Below are 22220 nucleotides of genomic sequence, written 5' to 3'. Positions count from 1 at the left end.
GCCCCACACGTGTGACCCAGCCCGTGCCATCTGCCCTGCCCTGGGGGGCCGACTCAGGGCAGATTTTAATTCTTGGGACGAGAGATGGAGGAACTGGAGCAAAAGGGTGCAGGGCAGCCGGCCTGACCAGGCCACCCCCGCTGCCCCGCGGGTGCTAGCGGCAGGGTGCCGATGTGCACGTCCCACCCAGGCTTGCTGCCCAGCCGGGGGGACCTGCGGGTGTGGGGGACACAGGGGACACCCCAGTCCAAGCGTCGCACGGAGGGCTTGGCCATCGTGTGCTGGCGGGGAAAATGAGCGGGCACGGGAAGCGGGCACGGCGGAGGGTCTGGGGACCTTCATCCTTTGCATGGGGGGGACGCGGTGCCCACCAGCAGCAGCCCCGAGCGGTGGCAGCATCGCCGAGGGCTGGCGGGGTGCAGGCAGACATCCCCGCCCCAGGGGCCCCGGGCAGGGCAGCAGCTTCGTGGAGGGTTTCCTTCCTCCTGTCCCAGCCTGCGCACCCGCCAGCCACCCTGAGACGAGCCGCGCGCTGCAAGCACCTCTCATGTGACCGCCGGCTTCCTGTGTGCTTCCCGGCCTCGGTGCCGGTGTTTCGGTACGTGCCGTGCCAGGCGCTGCCCAAACGCTGCACCCTTGCCGCCGGGCCCCAGCACCATGCTGCGCCGCAAGCCCTCCAACGCTGGCGAGAAGGAGCCGGGACACAAGAAGGTGAGTACCGGCAGCAACCGGCTGCTCTTGGCACCCGTGGGTGTCCCTGCGCACCCAGCTGAGCCCAGGCTGCCCACGGGATGCTGAGCAGGGAGCACTGGTGTTGGGGGGGGCCGGAGCAGCCGTGGGGCAGAGCCCTGTGGGGCCTGTGGGCAGCACTGCCAGCAGTCGGTCCCTGCCACCACCAGCCACCGTGGCCTTGCTGCTGCGGGGTCCCGACCTTGTCCCGCACCCTGCTCCCACCCCGGCTCGCAGCCTGCTGCGATGGGCAGCCGGGATGCACAGACCCCCGGGCTCAGCGTGGGTGCAAGCTGGGGTGCTGGTGGGACCCATGGGGCTCTGCTGGTGGGACCCATGGGGCTCTGCCGGTGGGACAGCGGCTCCCCCTCCCCACGGGCTCCCTGCAGCGTGGGTGGCTGCCTGCCGTTTCCTGCCAGGGAAGGGGGAGGACGGCCGCGGTGCTGTGCGGCTGCCGGGTGCACAGCTACCAGCCCGGCCTGCGCAGCAAGGTGCCTTTGGTCACGGCAGTGCAAGGCTGCAGCTCCGTCACATGCGTCAGCCGCTTCCTCTGGCACCACCGCACTGAGTGCCAGGAGCTACCGGCAGCACCGGCTCCCAGCATCGTGGCCCCCTCGAGAGCCGCCGGGACAGCAGGGTCACGGGCTGCCCTGCGCCACCACGCCGGCGGGGGCCACAACCGGCCCCTCGGCCCTCCGCCGGGTCCTGCACCGGCAGGCGCTTCGGCTCTCGCCAGGCCCCGGTGGGCTGGGGGATGGCGCCTGGTGCCATGGTCCTGCCCGCGGCGGGCAGCCATCCCGGCAGAGCCGCACGCCACGGCGGCTCCTCCACGCTGGGAAGCTCCCAGGGGAAATCTGGGTGAAGCCCCCCTCCCAGCGCCAGGGATGGCTCAGCGAGCCTGGCAGGCCCCAGCGGGCATCCCCTGCCCTTGCCCGGCCACAGCCGCCGCTCTCACTTCCCTCTCGCTGCCAGGCTCCCCGGGGGGGCAGCTCCAGCCCCCCCTGCCAGGCTTTCCGCAGCTGCTCTGGCACCCCCGGTTCCTCCAGCCCCAGGGCAGCGGCCGATGCCACAGCTTTCCCAGCTGGGGGTTTGGGGGGGGGGGGGGGGGGGGGGCACGGTCTGCAGAGCTGTTTCATCTGAGGGGTGCAGGGGGAGACCCGAGGGGTTCAGGTCACCTGGGTCTGGTGGGTTCAGGGGTGCTGGGGCCAGAGCGGGGCAAACCGCCGGCATCTCCTCCGCACGGATGCACCAGCTGAGCTGCTCCTGCTAAGGAAAGCCACAGCGGGGATGGAGCCGGGGCTCCCTCATCCGAGCCAGCCCTCTATAAGAAAATGGCAAAAACAAATTATAAAGGGTGCTCAGCAAGGAGAAGGAGGAGGGGGAGGCGCAGGGCCGTGTCTGAGCAGGGCCAGGCTGTGCAGGGGCTGGGAAGGGCCTCAGCTGCCGCCGGCACAAGCCGGAGCCCAGGGCGGGCAGAACGACTTGAGAAAGGAAATTGCTGTGTTTGCGGTCGAGGCAAGACCGAGCGCTGCGGTGCATGCTGCGAGCGCGCCGGCGGCCGGGAGCTGAGCTCACCCAGCTCCAGCACGGGAACCGACTCCCACGGCAGCGCTGGTGCCAGGCACCCAGGGGGGAGGAAGACCCGGGACCCGTGCGGAGACCCCGGCAACGAGGGTGCTCCCGGCCCAGGGAACCCCTTCCCAGGTGGGCCAGGCAGCCGAGGACACGCAGAGGAGGGAAGGAGAGCCAGGGAGGCAGGCGGGGGGGCACAGGGAAGACTGGAAGAGGCGGGGACGGAGGGCTGCACCAGGAGTGAGATCCAAACTGCGTCGGTGGCTTTGGCACAAAGCCGGGACTGAGCTTGCTGGCGATGCCGGCAGGGAAGGTGCTCTCTGGGCTGCGGGATGATGCTCCCAGGCAGAAAAACGTGGGCAACTTCTGGGCCCGGGGCTGAACGTGAGGGCAGCGGCACGGACACGGCATGCCGGAGGGGAGGGTGGGAGCTGGGTGGGGGGGTGTGTGTGCAGGCAGAACCCTCACACCTTTCCATCTCCCCCAGCTCTCCCTCCAGCGCTCCAGCAGCTTCAAGGACTTTGCCAAGTCCAAAGTCAGCTCCCCTGTGCCGAGCGAGAAGGAGTTCAACCTGGAGGAGAACGTGAGTGCCCGGCCCCCCCGCGGGCAGCACCCCCGCCACGTCCCGCTCCCCCAGGACCACCCTCCTGCGGGCACGGCCCTTTTCAGAGCCTGCTTCCCCAGAGCCCTGGTCCTACTGGTGGCCCACATGCCGTGGGGCAGCCCCAGGGGTTCCAGCAGCAGCAGGATTTGGGGTCTCGCTCCCCAAGGAGCCTTGCAGCCCTGTGTGACCCAGCTGAGGTTTCCCGTGGGGGGGGAGCGGGGCTCTGCCTTCACTCTCCATCCCTTTGCCAGATCCCTGAGGATGAGTCCAGCAGCGCCAGCCCTGATGATGCTGCACGGAGCAGCGGGATGAAGCTGGGCAAGAAGTGGCGGGCCGTCATCTCCCGCACCATGAATCGCAAGATGGGCAGGATGGCCGTGAAAGCCCTGGCCGAGGGGAAGGTGAGTGGGGGACCCTGGCAGGCGGGGGGCAGCTGCCCCTCCCTCGGCCTGACCCTGGTCCCCCCCAGCAGGGAGACGTGGAAGAGGAGGGGTCCCTGTGCTCCCTGTCCCCAGCCAGCACCATGGAGGAGCTGAGCCACGAAAAGATGTCCCTGTCTTACCTGGAGATGGAGGAAGATGGGCACCCATCCCTCAGCCGCCAGCTGTCCAGCGGTGAGCCTGGCCCCGGCAGGACGCCAGCCCCTCGCCCCACAGCCGGCCACATCCTGACCTTCCTCCCCTCCACAGGCAGCGAAGTCTCCAGCCCTGGGGGCAGCAACCGGGACAGCCTGCGGCTGGAGGAGAGCGGTCCAGCCTACACCGGCCCCTTCTGCGGCCGAGCCCGTGTCCACACCGACTTCACACCCAGCCCTTACGACAAGGACTCGCTGAAGCTGCGGGTGAGCCACATGACGGCCTGCCTGGGGCTGGGGACAAGGGCAGGACTGGGGTGCGGGCCCTGGGAAGGGATGGGGGGTGGCTGGGGACCCCCCTGAGGCTCCCCAGCCATCCCTGAGCCTGCCTCCACCCATCTCCCTCGGCCCAGAAAGGGGACATCATCGGCATCATCGAGAAGCCACCCATGGGCACCTGGACCGGGCTGCTCAACAACAGGGTGGGCTCCTTCAAGTTCATCTACGTGGACGTGATCCCCGAGGAGACAGCCCCTGCCCGCAAGAGCCGGGGCCCCGGCAAGAGCAAGCGACTCAAGCCCAAGACCCTCCACGAGCTGCTGGAGCGCATCAACCTGCAGGTAAGGGACAGGGGCCCATGGGGGCAGCAGCACCCAGCGAGAGCCCAGGGTGCCAGCAGCAGGACCACCCTCCCCCTCTGCTGCCCAGCAGCCCTTCACTACCCCCAGCTCTATGCATCCCTCCACCAAGCACCCCCAGGGGTGCAGAGGGGACACGTGGGGCTCGTCTGGGTGATGCTCGGGCGAGTGCCCGCTGCGGACCCCAAGGTGGGAGCCACGTGGCTAGCACCCAGGGCCAGGCAGGGAGAACCCCCCGCCGCACTGCCTGCTGCCCTCCCGCCCCAGGAGCACACCTCCACCCTGCTGCTGAACGGCTACCAGACCCTGGAGGACTTCAAGGAGCTGCGGGAGACCCACCTCAACGAGCTGAACATCACGGACCCCCAGCACCGTGCCAAGCTGCTCACGGCTGCCGAGCTCCTCCTGGATTACGACAGTAAGAGCCGGGAGGAGGCGGGGAGACACCCCACGCTGCCCGTGACCCTGCGCCGGGCAGCCCCAGCCTCGCCGCCCACTAACGCCACATCCCGTCTCTCCCAGCAGCGAGCGAGCCGGAGGAAGGCGACAACTCCGACACCCAGCCTTCGCCCTCGGACCCCAAGGGGGACATTCCCCGGGACTCGGGCTGCTTCGAGGGATCCGAGACCCTAGACAGCAGCCGGGACGAGGCCGAGCTGGGGGGTCCCGAGGGGCAGCTGCAGGCTCTCTCCCTGGCAGAGTCCTCCTGAGCCGGCCCTGCCTGCTGGCACTGCCCCGCCGACGGATGCAGCCCACAGCTGCTTCCCACCCTGGCCTGGGAGCAGGTCCGGACTGGAGGGGACGGCTGCTCGCAGGGGAAGCAGGTGAGCCCCAGCACAGACCCCCTGCGCTGCAGGCGGGCGCCGCGTGGCTGCAGGCAGCTCAGCCCTTGGTCCCCCGAGGCCGCCCCGTTCACTGCCCCCAGGACACTTTGCACCGCGACGCCCCGCGCCACTGCCCCGACGCGGGTGCTCCAGCCAGCCTGCGACATTGTGCCCCCCGCCGAGACGCCGCGGGCCTGGATTGCCTCTCCTGGGTTTGCCCCACTTCATCCACAGCTTTAAGAGCTCCTCCCGGAGCCCTGGCCGGCTGGGCCAGGCACACAGGAGCCTGCAAGGGCAGGGGGACTGCGGCAGGCAGGGACAGAGCAAACCTGGCGCTGAGCAGCCGGGTGCGAGAGCACAGAGCTCCCACCGAGCCCAGCTGCTCGGCTGCGGGGAGGACACCCGCGCTGCCTTCCTCCTGCATCTTCCTCGCACAGCCAGGGCAGGCAGGGAAAGGTTTAGTGGAAAGTTGGGGGGGGGGGGGGGGGGGAAGAGGTTCAGCCAAACCGAGAGCAGCCCAGCAAGGGCACTACGAGCCCCCCCTCAGCCTAAGGGGACCCCCAAAGGCTGCCTGCAGCTTGCCACCAAGCCTGGTCCGGGGGCTACGAGAGGCAGCTGGAGAGACCACCCGCAGGCAGATGGGCTTGGTGGGGTGAGGCTGAGCCGGCAGGACAGCCCCTTCCCCACTGCCAGACCCCCCAAAGCACCGGCCACCCCACGCACCCCCCCAGGAAGAGGCAGGGGAGCTGCAGCCCAGCCGGGCCCACAGAGCCTCCCTGCGTGGGCAGGGGCCGGCGGGGGAAGGCGTCCGTGCGGGATGTGGGGCAGCCTGGAACCAACGGGCTGGTCCCTGCCTGGGGGTGCCCACCCCGGCCCCAGCTCCTGCGCTGCAGCATTGGCCTTTGGGCACCCACTTTGCGCCTTTGTGCTCGATCCCAATAAAAGCATGCAAGTCCATTTCGCTCTGGCCTGATTCCTACCTGCCAGGCAGGCTGGGGGGTGCTGGGGAAGGGTGCAGCGCCTGCCGGTAACCGAAAGCTTCCCAGGACGGTCCCTGGCTGCCCCCACCGGGACTTGTCACTGCTCAGCCCGGGCTGCAGCATTTGCAGCAGACCCCCTTGCTTCACCCGCCGTGGGGGGACAGCCAGACACAAGGCAACGCCGGTAAGACACCCTGGAAGTGCAAGACATAGAGGCTGGAAAGCCACAGGGAAGGGGAAAGAGGCAGCTGGCTTGGGGAGGCACAGACAGAGGCAGAGGCTACAGCTCAGCCATTTTTCAAACGAATTAAGGTTCCTTCATTGTTTTAAAATTAAAAAAAGAAGAAAAAGAAAAAGGAAACCCCAACCCTCACCCTACCCCCACTTCCTTCACAGAGAACCTGAACAGAGCAGACAGGAACCGCAGGTGCAGGCAGCATCCGTGACAGCCCCAGCAGGCAGCACTCAACACACCGCGTTAGAAAATAGATTAGTAAAACAAAAAAATACACTTTTTCACAACGAGTTTGAGATTTGGTCAGTAGCGTGTTGGGGGGCTCCCGCCGCCAGCGGGGTGTGCATGGGGCTGGTCGCAGGACCCCCTGCCCTGGGGGCACGGGCCAGGTCTGGCTGCAGGGCAGCAGCGAGCCGGGCAGCTCTGGTCCTGCCGGCGGTGGGGGACCGGGGCTCCTTCCCCGGTAAGCGCCGGCAGGGAGCAGCTGGCTCCGAACCTGCTGCCGAGCCCAGGGCGGCAGCTCTGCCCTCTCCCCCAGGAGAGGAGGCCCTGGCACGACAGGAGAGGGGGCAGCGCCGGTCGCCACATCAATACCACTTCACCCGCTGCCAGGCACAGCCCAGGTCTATGCTGCGAGGGGCTGGGGAAGAGGAGCCAGGTGGGAGGCACACAGCAGGCTCCGGAGGGACAAGGGTCCTCGCGTCGCTCCGCTCCACGCCACTGTGGAAAGCGGGATGGCATGAGGCCAGGGGAGGAGCAGCAGCAACGCCACGCTGCCAGGCAGCAGCATCACGCAGAAACAAGCAGGACTGCCCTGGCAGGACATCCTCCACGTGCCCCCCTCGCCGCACGGAGGCACAGAAGCCCCCGGCACTCGCGGTACAGGATGGAGAGCTGCCAGGGCACAACGTGGCCTGCCCTCCACCGCTGGCCTTCGTGGGGACCCCATAGGCACGAGGCTCTTCCCAGCCCGGCTGCGGCACAGGCAGCGTTGCGGCGCAAGAGGAGCCCTGCGGCCGCACAGAGGTGTCCTGCTGCCGCCCGGCCCTGGCTTCTCCTCCCTCCTCCGCCAAGGAGGCGCAGATGGCCGGCACCGCACAGCCAGTCCCAGGACAGCCGGCAAAGCCCAGGGAAGAGTCAAGGCTCTGAAAGCCAGCCGAGGACGGCAGAGAAATGCAGGGCAAGGCAGGGGGGACACGGGGGACACGACACGACACAGAATCGGGGCTGAGGTTCTGCAGAGCAGCGGCCAAGCTGTGTGCCACAGCCCGGCGGGCAAGGGGAGGGCAGGTCTGTGCTCGGCACAGACACCTGGGACCAAGCGCAGCCCCGGCACTCGCTAGAGAGCCAGAGGCACAGACAGACCCTCCCTGCAGCTTGATACACCCCTTGCACAACCGCTCTGCGGCCAGCGTGGGGCGGAAACAAGCGGCAGGACAACAGGCCGCCCACCTCCTTCCCTCGAGCCCCCAGTTAGGCGTGAGCCCTGGGGAAGGACGGGAAGGAGGGCCCCCACCACGACTGCTCTCACGCCGGCCAAGTCACATGAAAAGAAGGAGCACGAGAAGGAAGCTACTTTAAAAATCGTTGCCTGCAGAACACCTTCCCGGTTGTTTTGGCCCTTTTGGCACCAAAATGTCTCCTGACAACCCCTGCCACGTTAACCAATAAAACAATGCCACAGATTAGAGGAAGGAGGGAGGAGGGGAGAGAGGACGCTACTGCCATAAATTGCTTTCCCCTTCCCATCAGGATTCCTCAGTGGTAGGGAGCAGGCCGACCCTAACGTCACTTCTGCGCTGCTTGACCACAAGTCGTCTCGTCAGAGAGTCGGGGCCAGACGGAGGGACAGCCCCGGCCACCCAGCCGGTATTTAGCATCCAGGACAACCTGCAGAGCAAGAGGTCCTGCCTCGGCCTGCAGGCAGACCGGCCTCGGCGGTGGCGAGTGCCCCTCAGTGACCGAGGCGGGCCACTCATGCTCGTTATCCTTTGACACCATGAAGGCCAGCGCCAGCCCGCACCGCGGTGAATAATGACTAAAGCAAAATGGCCATGAGGAATCGTTTGCCTGCCATCCAGCCCATCTCCTCCTCTCCTCAATCACTTCCAGCTTTGATTAGACAAAACAAGAAAGTTCTCCCTTTCAAGCAGAGGCTAGTGCTCTGCTTGCCCAGCGTCCTGGGATGGGACCGGGAGCTCCCCAGACGTTAGCTGCTTCTCCTCTGGCATCTCGGCGTTGCTCAGGGATGGCACAGGGACCTGGAGGGAGAAGACAGCAGTGACTTGCATGAATACACCCCAATACAGAGCATCTGTTGGAGCACACAGACACATGGCCCTGCCTCCAGCTTCTCCAGGCAGAGGTCTCAGCTGTGCTTGGGGAAAACGAGAAACCAGGGGCCACCAAACAGGCAAAGCAGCAGCTTCATGAAGATCTGGAGGACTGGACTGCTCCAGCAGAAGACGTCTTGACTGTTTCTGCCAGAGAAACAGGCAGCTCATGCCCAAGCAGGAGTAGGCCCAGCCATTTCCCACCAAGTTCACAGAATAATTTAAGTGGAAAGGGCACTCACGAAACCTCCTGTCCAACCATATCCTCAAAGTGGGACTAATTTCAAAGACAGAGCAGGCTGCTGGGGCCATGTCCAGTGAGGCAACGGCCTCCAAGGATGGAGATCCCGCACCTGCGAGGGCCCCACCAGGGACTCGGTGCCAAAACAAGACACCTGCAATTTCCCACCCCTCCATGGCCATAGGTGCCAGCTCCTGGGTGCTCTCACGGCAGGACTGACATCTCCAAAAGAGCAGCCAGCTGTGATTTCTTTTGTGGTTTACTTAGGAGTCAGAGGAGCCCAGCACCCTCCCAGCCAGCTCCAGAGAGACGCTGGTTTCCAGGGCCAGAGCACAACAGGCTTTTCATCGGCAGCCTCTCAGCGAGGCCCCAAGCGTTGCTTTGTTCCTGCTAGGTCACACTATCAGCTTTCTCTCTGCTGGCCCAAAGCACCAGCAACTCCAAGCGGGCGCAACCATTCCCCCTTCCCAGAGGGAACCACTCACGGCAGTCAGGTGAGGAAGGCTGCCATCCTTCTGCTGAGCGCTGCTCTCCTCTGCCTGCCCACCAGGGCCCTGAGCAGCGGTGGGCTCTTGAGCACTGGGTCCCCGTGGGCACGACTCCTCCTGAGCTGTGCTCTCCTCTTGCTGCAAGATGCCCCGTCTGTCCAAGACGCTGCAAGAACAGAATCGCAACGTCAGAGACCCACGCCTCCCCCAAAGCTGACTTTTTTTCCTGGCAGGAAAAGCTCTGGAGGAAGACAAACGTCAGGAGAAGGGGTTCCTCTCCAAAACAGGCTGTGCAGAGCCCAAACCTAGTTTACACGAGACCTTCCTCCCCAGAGCATCCAGCTGTGTCCCAAGTGGCCTCCAGAAGCCCTCAACACACACACAGCGCCAGCAGAAGAGCAGCCACATCTCTCCCAAGCAAGGAGAGCTCCTCAGGGTCCCACCTGGGCTCTGGGGGCAAAAACAGCCAGGCTGCCCCTTGAGAGCTTACCTGGGGGGAAGAGGCCCACAGAGCACCTCACAGCAGTTCTTCACTACATTGCCATGGCTGTAGGGATTCTGCACGCGGTTCTTCCCAGTCCAGGACCCCTTAATCTGCAAGTCAGAGCACAAGCTCAGGTCTGCTCCACCGACACCTGCCCCCAGCCCACAGAGCCCTGCCTCAGCCTGCAGGACCTGTCGGTGAGGTGGACGCAGCCGTGACACACCGAGGAACCTATGAGAAACGGAAATATGGCTCAGAGGAACAGAAAGACTCTACTTACGTCTTCGTTGGTGGTCTGATTCAGTGCCACCAGGAAGGTGTGGAACCCAGTCAACCCCACCACCGACCACAGGGTGAAGAAACAGATGAGCACCTCCAGTACAGTGAGAAGAGTTAAGGACCAGGAACAGCCCGGGAACAGCCCCCCCCCCGCACACACACACTGTGTCAGTATGCCCTGGCACACTACCCTAACTTCTCCTCTTCTTCTAGACATGATTTTCTGTTTTACCCTCCTCCCAAAAGCCACAAAATTGCTCCTTGCCTTGTAATCATGGGGGAAAATGCCACGAAAGACTCCTTAGAGAAGCCTGGGCACCAAGACCCCAGTCCCTCCATAATGCAGCTCACGCTAACCCCCAACTTCGGAGCAGCCAAGCCCTCTGCACCGTGGAAGGATATGTCCCTGGGGTTTCCTTCAATGTGTTCAGAAACCCAATCTTCAGAGATTCTGAAACATACAAAGAGAGAGATATTTTTTCCTCTGGAACATCACACCGAGTCCAGTTGCCTTTCCCACTCCATCACTTGTGGGTTTGCAGCACCATCTGTATCCCCCCCTCACCCTTAGCCAGCCCAGCTATCCACCTCTCCGCAGCCAGACTCACTCAGTGCTACGTAGACTATGTTGAAGGTGAAGATGTAGATGGTGAGGAGTGAGAGCGAGAGGATGAAGAGGTAGAAATAGCGGTAGTTCCTCTTCCCCACGCAGTTGCCCACCCAGGGACAGTGATGGTCGAAGCGCTCTGTGAAAGCGAAGATGGAGATCAGTGCTGCTCTAGCACGGTCCTGCCTGCCTCCAGGCACTCACTCCTGTGCCTCAAAACTCAAAAGCTTCCAAGGCTGATGAGGACTCCCCAGGCCATCAAGTCCAACGCAGGGCCCCATATCATGGCCCCCTTCCAGAAGGGGAGGCCGGGTAAGAGAGTGCAAAACTGTTTTACTAATGAGTCGTTCTGCACATTAAGGTAGACTTTAAGAGCTTGGCCCCATACACATCTTCTCTCCCAGAGACCTGAGGTGTAACAGCACTCACTAAAGCAGCACACAGGTTAGATGAAAGCCTGAGGGTTCAGAAGTTCTTATCTAACCCATATGCCTCTTTACTCCGACTAGAAAAATTAGAAGAGGGTTCGAGGAACTGCGCAAACACTCAAAGGGCTGGGAACCTGCAGAGGAAGAGAGGGATCCAAAAGAGTGGGATTTCTTCCTTGAGAAGGGATGCTGAACACACCCAATTATGACACGCAAAAGGGCTAAGACAGCGTCTGCTACGCGGCAAGGTGAATGAAAAACGGGCACTCAGCGTAACAGCAGAATCTCCATGCTCATGCAAGGAGCTGCTTTCACGCAAGACACAGCTCTCCACTGGAGCCCTCTAGCCCAGCAAGGCCAGCAGTTCAGTGAAACTCAAAAACACACTGCACATTTACATGGACAAGTTAGACTTATGTTAGACTAGTTACTGCCAAAGAAGTTCTGGCAAAGACGAACCATCTGGCTTCAGGTTCTGAGCAAATCTCAAGTTCCCTGAGCTTAAGATGAGGCAGACTGTCCCGTCTGTTCACACACCACCATTCTGGACTCACTCTGCAGGTGCAGCGTGAGACCCGATACAGAGCGAGACCGGTGCAGATCTTCACTTGTCCTCTTCCAAAGGCGCTCACCTAACACCCAGGTGCAGGAGCAGGCACGACCTCTTCTACTCACCCACACAGTTGTCGCAGATGCTGCAGTGAGAGGCACGGGGCGGACGGAAGATCTTACACGTGTAGCAATACTTCAGCTTCACTATCTGGTTGTTGATCTGGAAGTTTTTAATCCGCGGGGGCGGGCGTTGACCCTGTGGCACAGTCCCATTGGTGGCCTCTGAGAGAAAAAAACAAGTAGAGCTCAGACCTGCTGCTACAACACGACAGGCCTTGGAATCACAACTTGCCTCTCTGCTTTTCCTACCAGTGGGATCAGAGCCTGCTGGGTCTAGAGCCAGCGACTGCAGCTCTGCTCGCACAGTCCAGAGCCAACCTAGCAGCTCGGAGGCAGGAAAAGGGACGCCAGAGCTTTTGTGGGCATATGGAGAGAGGCTGGGGCGGAGGGGTGTCACTATAAGATCCGCATCCACCAAACCTCCTCCCTGCCTGAAGGGTCAAGGAGCCCACACCAAGCTTCCTGCATGCCTTCCCGAAAGCAAACTGAGTTTGTATGTACACAGCTACAGGACAGAAAACAGCATGTGAAAAGGTTCCCAGAGAGGGAAGCAGGTACGTCACGCCATGTGAGACATTGTGAGACTCAGGCAAGCAGAATTAGCCAGCGGGTGGTAAAATGCCCCATTTGGGGCAATCCTCACTTTTGGAGGGCCAGCCAGGAAGAAGGGCTCTGCAGAGAATGTAGCCTACAGACACGCCAGAAATACAGAGGCTTTTCCAGCGTCACCAGCTCAGCTGGCTCCGCACTCACCAATCTCCATCTCGATGAAGGCTGCCTCGTCAGGCAGGGCTCTAGGGATCACCCCCGGGTCACTGAAGCTCGTCCGCAGGAGCGTAGCCATGGCAAATAGGAAGAGAACTGCTGCAAACACGGGGATGGCTGGGGACAGCTGGACTGCCAGGTACCGACACCTGCGGAGAAACGTCGGGAGGCAGCGATGAATCAGACCACCGCAAGGTCTGCCTGAGCCAGGGCCCGGAAGCCTGGCAAGGCATCAGAGTCCAGACTTTTCTGAACACCAGAGAAGAGAGGCTGTTCAGCACTTCCTTCTGATCCCACCACCACAGGGAAACACCCCTGGGGCAACTCTAACAACCAGCCACGATCAAAGTACCACCATGTTTCTAACCAGCCAGGCACAGCATACTTTCCAGTGTTCTGTTTTATTTCCAGCTCTCATTTTGCTCAGAGCCACGGGCAACTCAACCAGCCAGCTAGAGGGATCTTGCCTAGAGGACACCCGCTGCCACCAGCTGCCCAAGGACGGACCGTACCCAAGGAGAAGCACCCAAGGCCCAGTCTGAGCACCCACCACTGCAGGGAGCCGAAGGCACGGAAGTGCATCAGAGCAGTGGGACTCTCTGGCTGTCCCCTAAAGCGGCAGCTGCTTCCAGTACCACAGAAATTACTTTGCAGGGATGAACTGTGTCCTGTGCTTCTCAGGAACAGATTCACACGGAAGTGCAACATTCCAGTGCAACAAGACTTTTCTGAGGTAAGACTCAAAAGTTCCAAATAAAGTAAAAAGGCTCCTGCCCCAAGACAACCCCAGCTTGAGAGAGGAAACACAGCTTAAGGTTTGTTTGCTTTATAAATACAGAAAGGTCCAACAAGGAACTTAGGCTGCTAATCCCGCTGATTGAGGCAGTGCAAAAGGAGCAAGGAGATTAATCTCACTGTGGCCCATGTCACTTCTGGACAACCGCAAACGTGTTTGCATGGGCATTGCAGCATAGGCCATGCAAAAGGCCTGCACGGAAGTCATGGTTTACAGACCTACTGGGCTGAAAAAAACCCTTATTTTTACCCCAATTCCTTCAGAAAACCGCATTTATGTCAGGGTGAAGTTCCTATGGAGGTTTGCTATGGTTTAAAATCCCAACACTTGTGCAAAACACCACCTCTCCTTGCACGCCTTGCTTCCCCGGTTCCCCCCACGGCCGGGTACCCAGGCCTTGGTAAGCCGTGACTCCTCAGTGGCAGATCCAACCCCTGCTCTCCACAGCTGCTCTCCAAGAAAGCATAAGGCTACTGTGGTGAAAGGCACGGGATTATCCTCCCCAGCGGATCTGTCATCCCAAGCAAGGCGATTTCTACGACATCCATAGCATTCACTATTTAATTCTGGATAGCCTTCCCACCCGTAGCTTCTCCGAACACAATAAAGTTTCTAGCTCCAGCTGGTTCCTTTGCAGCACGGAATTGTGCAAGCCCCCCATTTGCTGCAGGAAGGTTTACCAGGCTTTAATTTGCCATTGCTTGAGTCCAGCAATGGCAAATCGCTGTCCCCTGCACGCAGCAAGGTACAGAAGGGGCTGTACGCTGGAGCTACGGTATGCTTTGGCCACAGCCCCAACACGAAGCGTCCACAGTGATGCACAGGGCCTGTTCCCTAAACCAGCGTTGTTAATTTTAGACACTACGAACTTCACAGTTACTTGAAAAACATAACCCTTAGAGTCATCCACGTGCAGAGTCCTGCCTGCGCTTGAAGAGCCAGGCTGAGTGGCTAGAGAGCTGAGCTTACTGTCTTTAGGCAGCCTAAGATAACTTTGCTTTCCCTTTGCAAGGGCAAAGTCTAGAAAGAGAGCTGCAAGTCCATCAGCAATTAAACAGAAACCTTGGATCCCATTTTAGGAAGGAATATGAGTTTATTCTTCTAAAAGCTGGACACAGCTTGCCTCACAGGGCTGCCGGTTGACCCTTATCCAGCTGACATGACAGCTTTTACAACTGTTGTAACATGAAAATATTACAGGCTTAAAATACAGATTCATGAACTGCGTTCAAAGCTGAGCCGAAACTGCGCCAGAGCTTCCAGCCTCAGCTATACACTAACACCTTATAAGTTTCTTCAGCATACTGTCAGCAAAGAGATTTATTACCTGCAAGCACATGATCCGTGCCGGCTGTACTCTCCCAGGCGCAGACCTGAAAGCTTTACACAGCGGCGCTCAAGAATAAACGGGATCAGTCCCTGCAGCGACCCATGCGGTCCCCGCTCAATCTGTGTCCGAGCACGAGCGGGGGATGTGACTCACTCCCTGCTGACCGTTTCCTATGCATCTTTGTAAGGAAAACTCCCCTTTGGGGATGCAGCAAGTCCTGCTGTCCCTGAGGCACAGCAAAAGCGGCCTCAAGATTGATGTTACCACATCGCAGAGCTTGGTGTGGGAACGGGAAGAAGCCTGCAATTTTAGGACATGAAAGAGATGAGCGCACAACTGTCCTCCCCGCCGTGGCAAGGGAAGCAGCGCCATCCAGCCAGTATCCAGCCCTTCCATCCAGCTCCTGTGTGGCACAGGCACAGGGCAGGTTGGAAACTCATACAAAGAAGTATTAACGATAGCTCCTTTGGCCGCCATTCACCAAAGCGCGTGAGATGCCTGCTTAGCGAAGCCATTGTCCTGTTGCCATCGTCCCTCCAGCACAAAGCAAACATCCAGGCACCGTGCTGGACGCTCAGACGTGCCCTGGCACAGCAGGAGCCGAGCAGGGGCTCAGCAGGGCCCTCCTGCTTCCCTGGGCAGTGGGGCTGGCAGCGCCGCTGCGTCCCCTCGGCATGAACACGGTCTGGAGGCAAGGTCAGAGATGTGCGAGCGAAACAAATCCCCACTGCACTGAAACTGCATCCCGAGACCCAACATGGAGCCCACAGCGTGCCTCCCATCCCTGATGGAGCCTTGCTTTTCGGAAAACGTCTTTCAGGGAACGTGCCCAGTGCGTCTGCCACGGCAGAGAAAGCCAAGTGCCGTCCAGAACGCCTGAGCAACAGGTGAGACCTCCACGTGAGGTTCTGACTTGGTACTCACTAGCACTGGGGAATCTTCAGACTACGCCTCGTCTGCAGCATGATTACGCTCAGCAATCCGTTTACACTGCTAAGTAACAGACATTTTAAAGATCTTTTGTTTGGGAAAGCTGAGAGTCAACAGAGACATACTGTTGGCATGTACGGATATTGCTCCTCCTCCACCCCCACTGCAATATCTGTGTTCTTGAGCGTTTTGTCATCTAATAGTAGACAATAACAGCACTATCAAAACTCATCATCATGAGGGGGGGGATCTGGGGGTGAGAAAGGCTTAAACAAAGAGATCATCAGAACGGGGAGCGGCAAGAAGCAGCAGATGGGAGGTGCCATGAGTTTACAGTGCAAGGACTGCTTGACCGATTATTTTGCGACCTCTTCGGAACCTGTTGTGACCACCACGTTAAGCAAAGCTCTGGAGGAAGGAGAAAACAAACACGCCAGCCCCGATGGAAGTGGACTTCAGCCACGGCTGTCAGGCAGCACATCTCACAGCCAGGTCCCTCCAGGGTTGTTGTATAGTTCATTTACATCTCGCTTGCAAATCACCCATTTAACTTTCCTAAAGTAATGCATACCCACACCATGTACTTGTCCCGAACACTAGTGAAGCAAAGTAGTATCTTTACCAAATGTTTAACCCTCACCAGAGCACTTAGTCATCTGCATCTCCCAGACTCGGGACAATTTCCAGAAGCTGATGTACGTGTGGTAAGCGTGGAAACAGTTGCTCTGAAAACCTGGGTAACCGCTGCACTGCAACACTACAAGTTCAGGGCCCTTTCCCAGCAGCACTCCGGCAGAACTGGAGCTGCCTACAGAAACTCTCCCCGTCTGTCAACAGCGACACCGAAAATGCTCGTTAGAGACCCACTTCAAGTGCAGTTCCACTGCGAGCACATGCCATGTGCTTCCAACCCAAGCGATGCAGCAACTGACTTCAGGCAGCAGACATGTTACGCCGATGTTATTGCTCTTTTCCCAGCTGGACTCAAACCTCCGCACAGGCAAGGGAGCACCCGAGAGCTGCGTGGGGAACGGTGGTGCTACAGAGGATGTGCGCGCTGCAGGGAGAGCAAAGTTGTCTCCTGAAAAGGAGCCTGCATACAAGAAAGAAGGCGTGCAATTCAAAAACCCAGGAGCAGCCACTTTGTGCAGAAACATGCCTTCATGAGCAAACCGAGCTGAACTCTGGATACCAACAAGTCTACCTTTATCGAGACAAACTACAACTACTAAAAAAGCACCGATCAACTCGTGTGTAAGTGTCAACAGTGCTGGACATAGACCTAACCAGAGGTAAAAGCCATCTCAGAAGCACATCTTTATCAGTGCAAAGTCTTGGATCTTTGGGGTTTGAAAAATAAAAAAATAAAAAAATTAAGTCACACAAACGGTTGGCGTAGGTTCTTTCAACTCATCAGAAAACAAAGAAATTTTAATCTCTACATAGCTGAGAAAGTAGGAAAAAAAAATAAAGTGATAAACACGCTTGGTTATTGGAAAATCAAACAGGAGCCCCTCTCTGCACTCAGGAGCCTGGCATCGCAGGTGCTATCTTGCCTATAACATTTACAAACGTCAAACGTTAGTGCTGAAAAGCCGACGACAAAAGAAATCCAGTTCCCTTGCAGCTGCTTTGGAGAGCCGAATGGAGAACTCTCACTTCAGGAGGGCCATTACAGACACACTGGCAAACTGCAGCGAGGAAACTCCCAGCAGCCAGAGAAGGACGCTACATCCCATCCTCTTAACTCCCAAATGGATTTCACTCAGTGCTTTACCTGGGCTTCTCCTCGTGCTCGAATACCACAAGCGTAGTTAGACAACTAAGTGCCCTCTCACGAAGGCTGCCATGCCCACTAAGTGTCAGAAATAACCCGGGAGGACATTAAGCGGAATTTTATGAGACATGTTATGGTCATAGAGTAGACCCAGTTAAATATAGGTCTCGGACCCTGCAGGGACCAGCCGCAGCCCCTGAGCAGTAGGAGCTGCTTTCTGCCGAGGTGGTGGTGAGAGCGGTGCCCTTGGGCAGAGGACTCCGGTCGCTGCAGAGCACTTCCCCGGGAGCCAGTACAGCTCCACGGCCCTCTGCTTTATCTGGGAGGGAGGAGCCAGATCTCCAGGTACAGCGCTGATCGCTCAGTCGGCCCTCTGGGTCCTGTTTGCTCCCGGATGAAGAGACTTACTTGATTCCAGACCACAGCTCTGTGGTCTAGGGGATAAAAACATAAAAACTCCTGTGCTTGGGGCTGGGGTGGCTTCAGACCATTTAATTGCAGACACAGCCGACAAGCTGATAGCATCAGAGCTACTTGGAAGAAAAAAAAAATACCACCAGCAGCAGCCCAAACAGAGAGGCTGTCATTTCATGGCTGGGGAGGACTCTTCGAGCGAGGAACGCAGCAGCTTATCTCATGACGCGCGATGCCAGTCACCACCAGCTCTCCAGCAACGGCGTTTGTAATCAGAGCCAAGCCAGAGCAGCCTGGAGGGTGAGGATCAAACCCGCACTGGCTCAGATCGAGTAGCGAGACATTTTCTGGCTTCAGGCATCCCCGAGCCTTGTTTAGACAAGGTGTGACTGCGCAAGTGATTCAGCTGAATGAAATAAGCATTCACAACACAGGCACCCCTGCAGTGAGCGTACAAGAATTAAAAAGACTCCTCCACCCACCGCGGTCTGCTTCTCTCCAAAACCAGATCCTAACAACCCAAATTGTTCCTCTGTAGCACAAACTTTAAGGGGGAAAACATGAATTTCCACGCAAACGCCAAAGAATCTGCCAAAAGCTGAAACAAATGGATGATACAGTGAAAAGATCAAGGCCGAGACCCTTATGCAAAAGCACCCTAACGCACGCAGAAGCCACACAGGGTAAGCAGAGCTCTCAAGCCGCCAAGCTGCTCATCTTCGCAGGTTGGTGAAAGAGACATCTCGCAGAGTGTTTCTGGTTGGGAAGGCAATCCCTGTCCCCAATTCAAAAATCCCCAATCAATTTCAAAACAAACAGAAAACATTAAGGTGGTGTGCTCTGACAGGATCAAATGGATATTTTGGATTTTCCCAAACTTTTCCTCTTCTCCCCAGTCAAAACCACTCAGCCGATTTAACCAAAATTCTGAGACAATTCTGCTCCCAGGCAAAACATCCCCTTCCCAGCGGCCCATGCAGAGACCACCCTCCAGCTCTACGCAGAAGGCACGTCCTGGACGTCTCGGCGCGAGCAAGGACGGGAGCAACCCCTCCACAGGCCTCTGCCTCCCAGAGCACAGGAAGGGGCTTCTCCAGGAACTTCCAGTCACCCTCTGCACCCACGGCCAAACTAACCATCACGGCACCGCTCTGCCGACACGGCCTAGGACTGCAAAGGCAGCCTTGGCTCACTCTGCCCCGCGCAACCACGGCAGGCAGCTGCGAGGGCAAACATGGCAGAGTGGCATGTGGCTTCACTCTTCTGCTAAGGACAGGCTCCGCAGGGAGCGAGAGCAATTATCCCTCGCAATAAGTGTTTCTGGAGCAGTAATAAGTGTTTCTGGAGCAGTAACACTTATTAATTCTTCCTGCAAGGCAGGAAGTCTTAACCCCATTTTTCAGATGGGAAAAAAAAAACAACAGAACAAACAACGGTGTCATTTCATTCCTTTGAATTCAGACTGGGGCAGGGATAATTTGGGCTTTCCACACTCAGGAACCCCAACGCCTCGCGTTACAGTTGTACGGCACCTGCCTCCACAGCTACACGACGACTAAGCAGAAAAACCAGTCTCATACCTGACCAAAACCCGACATTAGCCACTTCATCGCTGCTGTTGGGATGTGGCAAGCCTCGGCAGACTGTTCCGGAAAGCCCTTTCCAAGGCTGCCAGCGATATCCGCTAACAAGAGGAGCTAGGGAGAGCAACGCAGGGCCAGAGGAAGTTGAAACAAGTTCCCTGGTCTGGGGAAGGCATCTAGGAGGCCAGCATCTGGGCCGAGCACTTTATATATTGGGAGGGATAGCCAGCGCTTAACCAGCGAGCAGTTTCTTCTGCTTGTTTTCCTGGCTTAAAGAGCTTTTGTCTTACCCAACACTGTTTAGGACCTTCACCTCCCTAAGAACAACATAAACATGCTAATGGAGACAGAGGAAGCAAAGTTTCACAGTTGTTGAGCTGATCCAAGCTCATCCTCAAACCAGGCAGAAGTGGCAGTCCGGCCCCCTCCCCACAACATCAGTGCTTAGGCAAACACAGGGTCTTTTTCCCTTGTTTGTTTTTTCTTGCAGGATTAGTCTAAGGCCAGATCAATTCCCCAACACACTCACGCGGGAAAGCTGTAGGGAGGGGGCAGGTCCTGCTCTTTTGGCAGTATCCAAGACTCTGGCTGCAGGTCTTTAGGCTGCAGAGCTGATCTAAAAGGGCAGCCGGATCGTCTCCAAACATCAGGAAGGGCTTCAGCTCACGGGAGGGTCTGCTGTAGTGCAGCACTCTGCAACACCTGGCTAGCAGGCAGCTGCAGGGCAAGCGGGATCAGTGCTAAACCCCGGTGCCACCACGCTCACTCCTTTTTTTTGTCACTTCTCGGCCGGCTCACCTCCCTAAGCGGGCTGAGCGGGGGGCTGCACGCACACCCAGCAGGCAGGGACGCAGGCTCGGCCCCCCCGCCTGGCCGCGGCTGCTGCAGCAGCAGTGCCCTTGCACCCCAGCTGTCCCTGGGCAAGGAGCAGGCGCCCCAGAGCCCCATCCCCTCTAGCTGTGCTCAGAACGAGGGACTGCAAGTCCCAAACGCAGGGAAGCACAACCGGTAGGGACGAAGAGCCAGCGTCAGGCTGCAGGCAGAGCCGGGGGAAAGCTCCGGCAGGGCCCATCCTCCCCCAAAAGCTCCAGGGTCAGTCTGCTCAGGGTGAAGAGGCAGACCTCACCAGAGAGAGCCGCACCGCACTGGGCTCCTCTCCGCCAGCTCCCCTCCCTCTACGAGGCCACCGGGCAGATGAGCCCTGACCGAGCCCCATCCCTGGGCCGTGGGGTGACCCGGCCGCCGCGGGGAACTCACTCAAAGGCGAAGAAGAGGGCGCAGGTGCCGAGGATGAGGAAGAGCGTCAGGTAGAAGATGCCCTTCTGCCGGGCCATCATGATGCGGCCGTCGCAGCAGAAGGTGTTCCTGCCCGGCAGCTTCTCCCATTTCCGAACTACCTTCTTCCTCGCCACCATCACCGACATGGCGGGGCCGTCACTGGGGCGGCGGCGGCCGCCACACGTCCAGGCGCTGCTCCTCCACCGCCCGCACCCCCGGCATCATCGGGGGCCCCGCTGGGCTCGGCTGGGGGCTGTGGGGAGAGGGAAAGCGCCTCAGTACCGGGGCGGCGGCTCGGGCCGGCGGGGGCACGGCGGGGCTCAGCGCCGGGGGGCGGCGGCCGTCGCCATGGAAACCCCCGCGCCCCGGGAGGGGTGTCGCCATGGAAACCCACCGGGGAGGAGGGGCGGGCAGGGCGGCGGCCAGGGAAAACCCCGGCCCTGAGGGGAGCGCCCGGCGAGAGGGGGGCGGCGGGGCGGCTCCGCACAGGCCCCACCGGGTGGGGACGGGACTGGGCAGGGCAGGGCAGGGCAGCCCCCGCCCCGCGGCCGCGCCGGGACCCGAGCCCGGGAGGGGAGGGGAAGAAAGGAGAAGGCAAGGCCAGGCCAGGCCAGGGAAGGGAAGGGGCCCGCGCCGCCGCCGCCGCCGCTCACCCTGTGCCGGTGCGGGCAGCGCCGGGCGGGCCGGGCCGGGCGGGCCGCTCGCTCCCTCAGCGCCGCGGGAGGGGCCGCCACGCCCCGCGCCGCCGTGGGGGCGGGCCAGCGCCAGCCATTGGCTCCTCCGCGTTCACCGCCCCGCCCCACCGCTCCCCGCCTTCCCATTGGGCGCGAGCGACGTCACTCCGCGGCGGCTCTCTCCGCCCCGGTGCGGACAAGGGGAGGCGGGGCGAGGGGCGGGGCCGCCCCAGGGCTCGGCACGTGGCCGGGGGCGGGGCGGGGCGGGGGAGCAGCCCCGGTGCGGCGGGGCTCGGCCGGATGGTGGGGGGGAGCTCTGGGGCAGCCAGTCGGACTCGGGGGCGAAGCCGTCGCGGTTTGGCCCGGCCCCGCCCCAGGGGCTCCTGCCAGGCCACCGCGGTGCAACCCCCGCCCGAGCTCCCTCCGCTCCCAGCACCCGCCGGGGGCCCGGTCGTCGCCATCCCCTCCTCCCCCGTTTTCTCGCAACGGGCGCCCACAACGCCCCTTCCCCTCGGCCGGGCCCGGTGCCGGTGTTGGAGCTCAGGGCAGCCTGGATGCTCCGCCGGGGGTCCCCCTGCCCCCCCCCCCCGCCAGCCCTAACGGCCGCGTTTCGGGGTCGCACACCCGTTTTCGCGTGTTTTGCACGCCCGGACCTTGGGTTTCGGTGCAGGGACTGCCCGGCACACGCGGTGCTGCCCGTGGGTACGCGGTTGCCAGCGAAGGCAGGGCCCGGCGTTTCGTTCGGGAGGGAACTTTTCCCGTGGCTGTTGCTATGGAAACAGAACGGGGCGGGGGGGGGGGGCTCCGTGTGTCTCCTCCTCCGCCAGCCCCGGCCCCGCCGCCCCCCTCGGGAGCGTTGCCCGCAGGCAGGGCTGGAGGAGGAGGAGGAAGGGCGCCTGTGGCCCCTGCTGCGGGAGCAGCTCTGCGGGGCGCCGGCCCGCAGCGACACCCGTGACACTCGGCGGTGACCCGCTCCTCTCCCCGC

At 60.4% G+C, this 22220-nt stretch overlaps 2 protein-coding genes across 6 annotated transcripts; one reads left to right on the top strand and one right to left on the bottom strand.

Annotated features, from left to right (window-relative positions):
* The first annotated feature begins 45 nt into the window (after positions 1 to 45).
* On the top strand, positions 46 to 7903 carry SASH3 (SAM and SH3 domain containing 3). 3 transcript variants are annotated; one of them, XM_054839283.1, is made up of 8 exons: positions 46 to 711; positions 2789 to 2884; positions 3157 to 3306; positions 3378 to 3519; positions 3595 to 3746; positions 3893 to 4099; positions 4385 to 4535; positions 4640 to 7903. In XM_054839283.1, the coding sequence occupies exons 1-8, from the start codon at positions 658 to 660 to the stop codon at positions 4825 to 4827; spliced, it is 1140 nt and encodes a 379-aa protein (XP_054695258.1). In that variant the 5' UTR covers positions 46 to 657; the 3' UTR covers positions 4828 to 7903. The 3 variants fall into 3 exon arrangements, with proteins under 3 accessions (XP_054695258.1, XP_054695257.1, XP_054695256.1); XM_054839282.1 differs by having other exon boundaries at positions 3375 to 3519; positions 4643 to 7903; XM_054839281.1 differs by having other exon boundaries at positions 3375 to 3519.
* ZDHHC9 (zinc finger DHHC-type palmitoyltransferase 9) lies at positions 6451 to 22011 on the bottom strand. Of its 3 annotated transcripts, none has more exons than XM_054839280.1 (10): positions 21889 to 22011; positions 20541 to 20814; positions 12442 to 12602; positions 11692 to 11850; positions 10590 to 10727; positions 10379 to 10432; positions 9983 to 10080; positions 9709 to 9812; positions 9216 to 9384; positions 6451 to 8417 (listed from the first exon to the last, which is right to left on the bottom strand). In XM_054839280.1, exons 2-10 carry the CDS (start codon positions 20705 to 20707, stop codon positions 8313 to 8315), a joined length of 1155 nt encoding a protein of 384 aa, XP_054695255.1. In that variant the 5' UTR covers positions 20708 to 20814; positions 21889 to 22011; the 3' UTR covers positions 6451 to 8312. The 3 variants fall into 3 exon arrangements, with proteins under 3 accessions (XP_054695255.1, XP_054695254.1, XP_054695253.1); XM_054839279.1 differs by lacking the exon at positions 21889 to 22011 and adding an exon at positions 21215 to 21298; XM_054839278.1 differs by lacking the exon at positions 21889 to 22011 and adding an exon at positions 20956 to 21193.
* Between the last annotated feature and the right edge of the window lie 209 nt (positions 22012 to 22220).

The sequence above is a fragment of the Grus americana genome, chromosome 12 (assembly GCF_028858705.1).
Source record: "Grus americana isolate bGruAme1 chromosome 12, bGruAme1.mat, whole genome shotgun sequence".
In the NCBI taxonomy this organism is placed as follows: domain Eukaryota; kingdom Metazoa; phylum Chordata; class Aves; order Gruiformes; family Gruidae; genus Grus; species Grus americana.
This window is presented reverse-complemented; position numbering and strand designations above follow the sequence as displayed.

Coding starts and splice junctions, on each gene's coding strand:
- SASH3 (XM_054839281.1), top strand. CDS start 658: ATGCTGCGCCGCAAGCCCTCCAACGCTGGCGAGAAGGAGCCGGGACAC. Junction 3,307..3,374: donor AAGCCCTGGCCGAGGGGAAG/GTGAGTGGGGGA, acceptor GGTCCCCCCCAG/CAGGGAGACGTGGAAGAGGA. Junction 3,747..3,892: donor AGGACTCGCTGAAGCTGCGG/GTGAGCCACATG, acceptor CCCTCGGCCCAG/AAAGGGGACATCATCGGCAT.
- ZDHHC9 (XM_054839280.1), bottom strand. CDS start 20,707: ATGTCGGTGATGGTGGCGAGGAAGAAGGTAGTTCGGAAATGGGAGAAG. Junction 11,851..12,441: donor CTTCATCGAGATGGAGATTG/GTGAGTGCGGAG, acceptor TTTTTCTCTCAG/AGGCCACCAATGGGACTGTG. Junction 10,081..10,378: donor GGAAACCCCAGGGACATATC/CTTCCACGGTGC, acceptor TTCTCACTGTAC/TGGAGGTGCTCATCTGTTTC.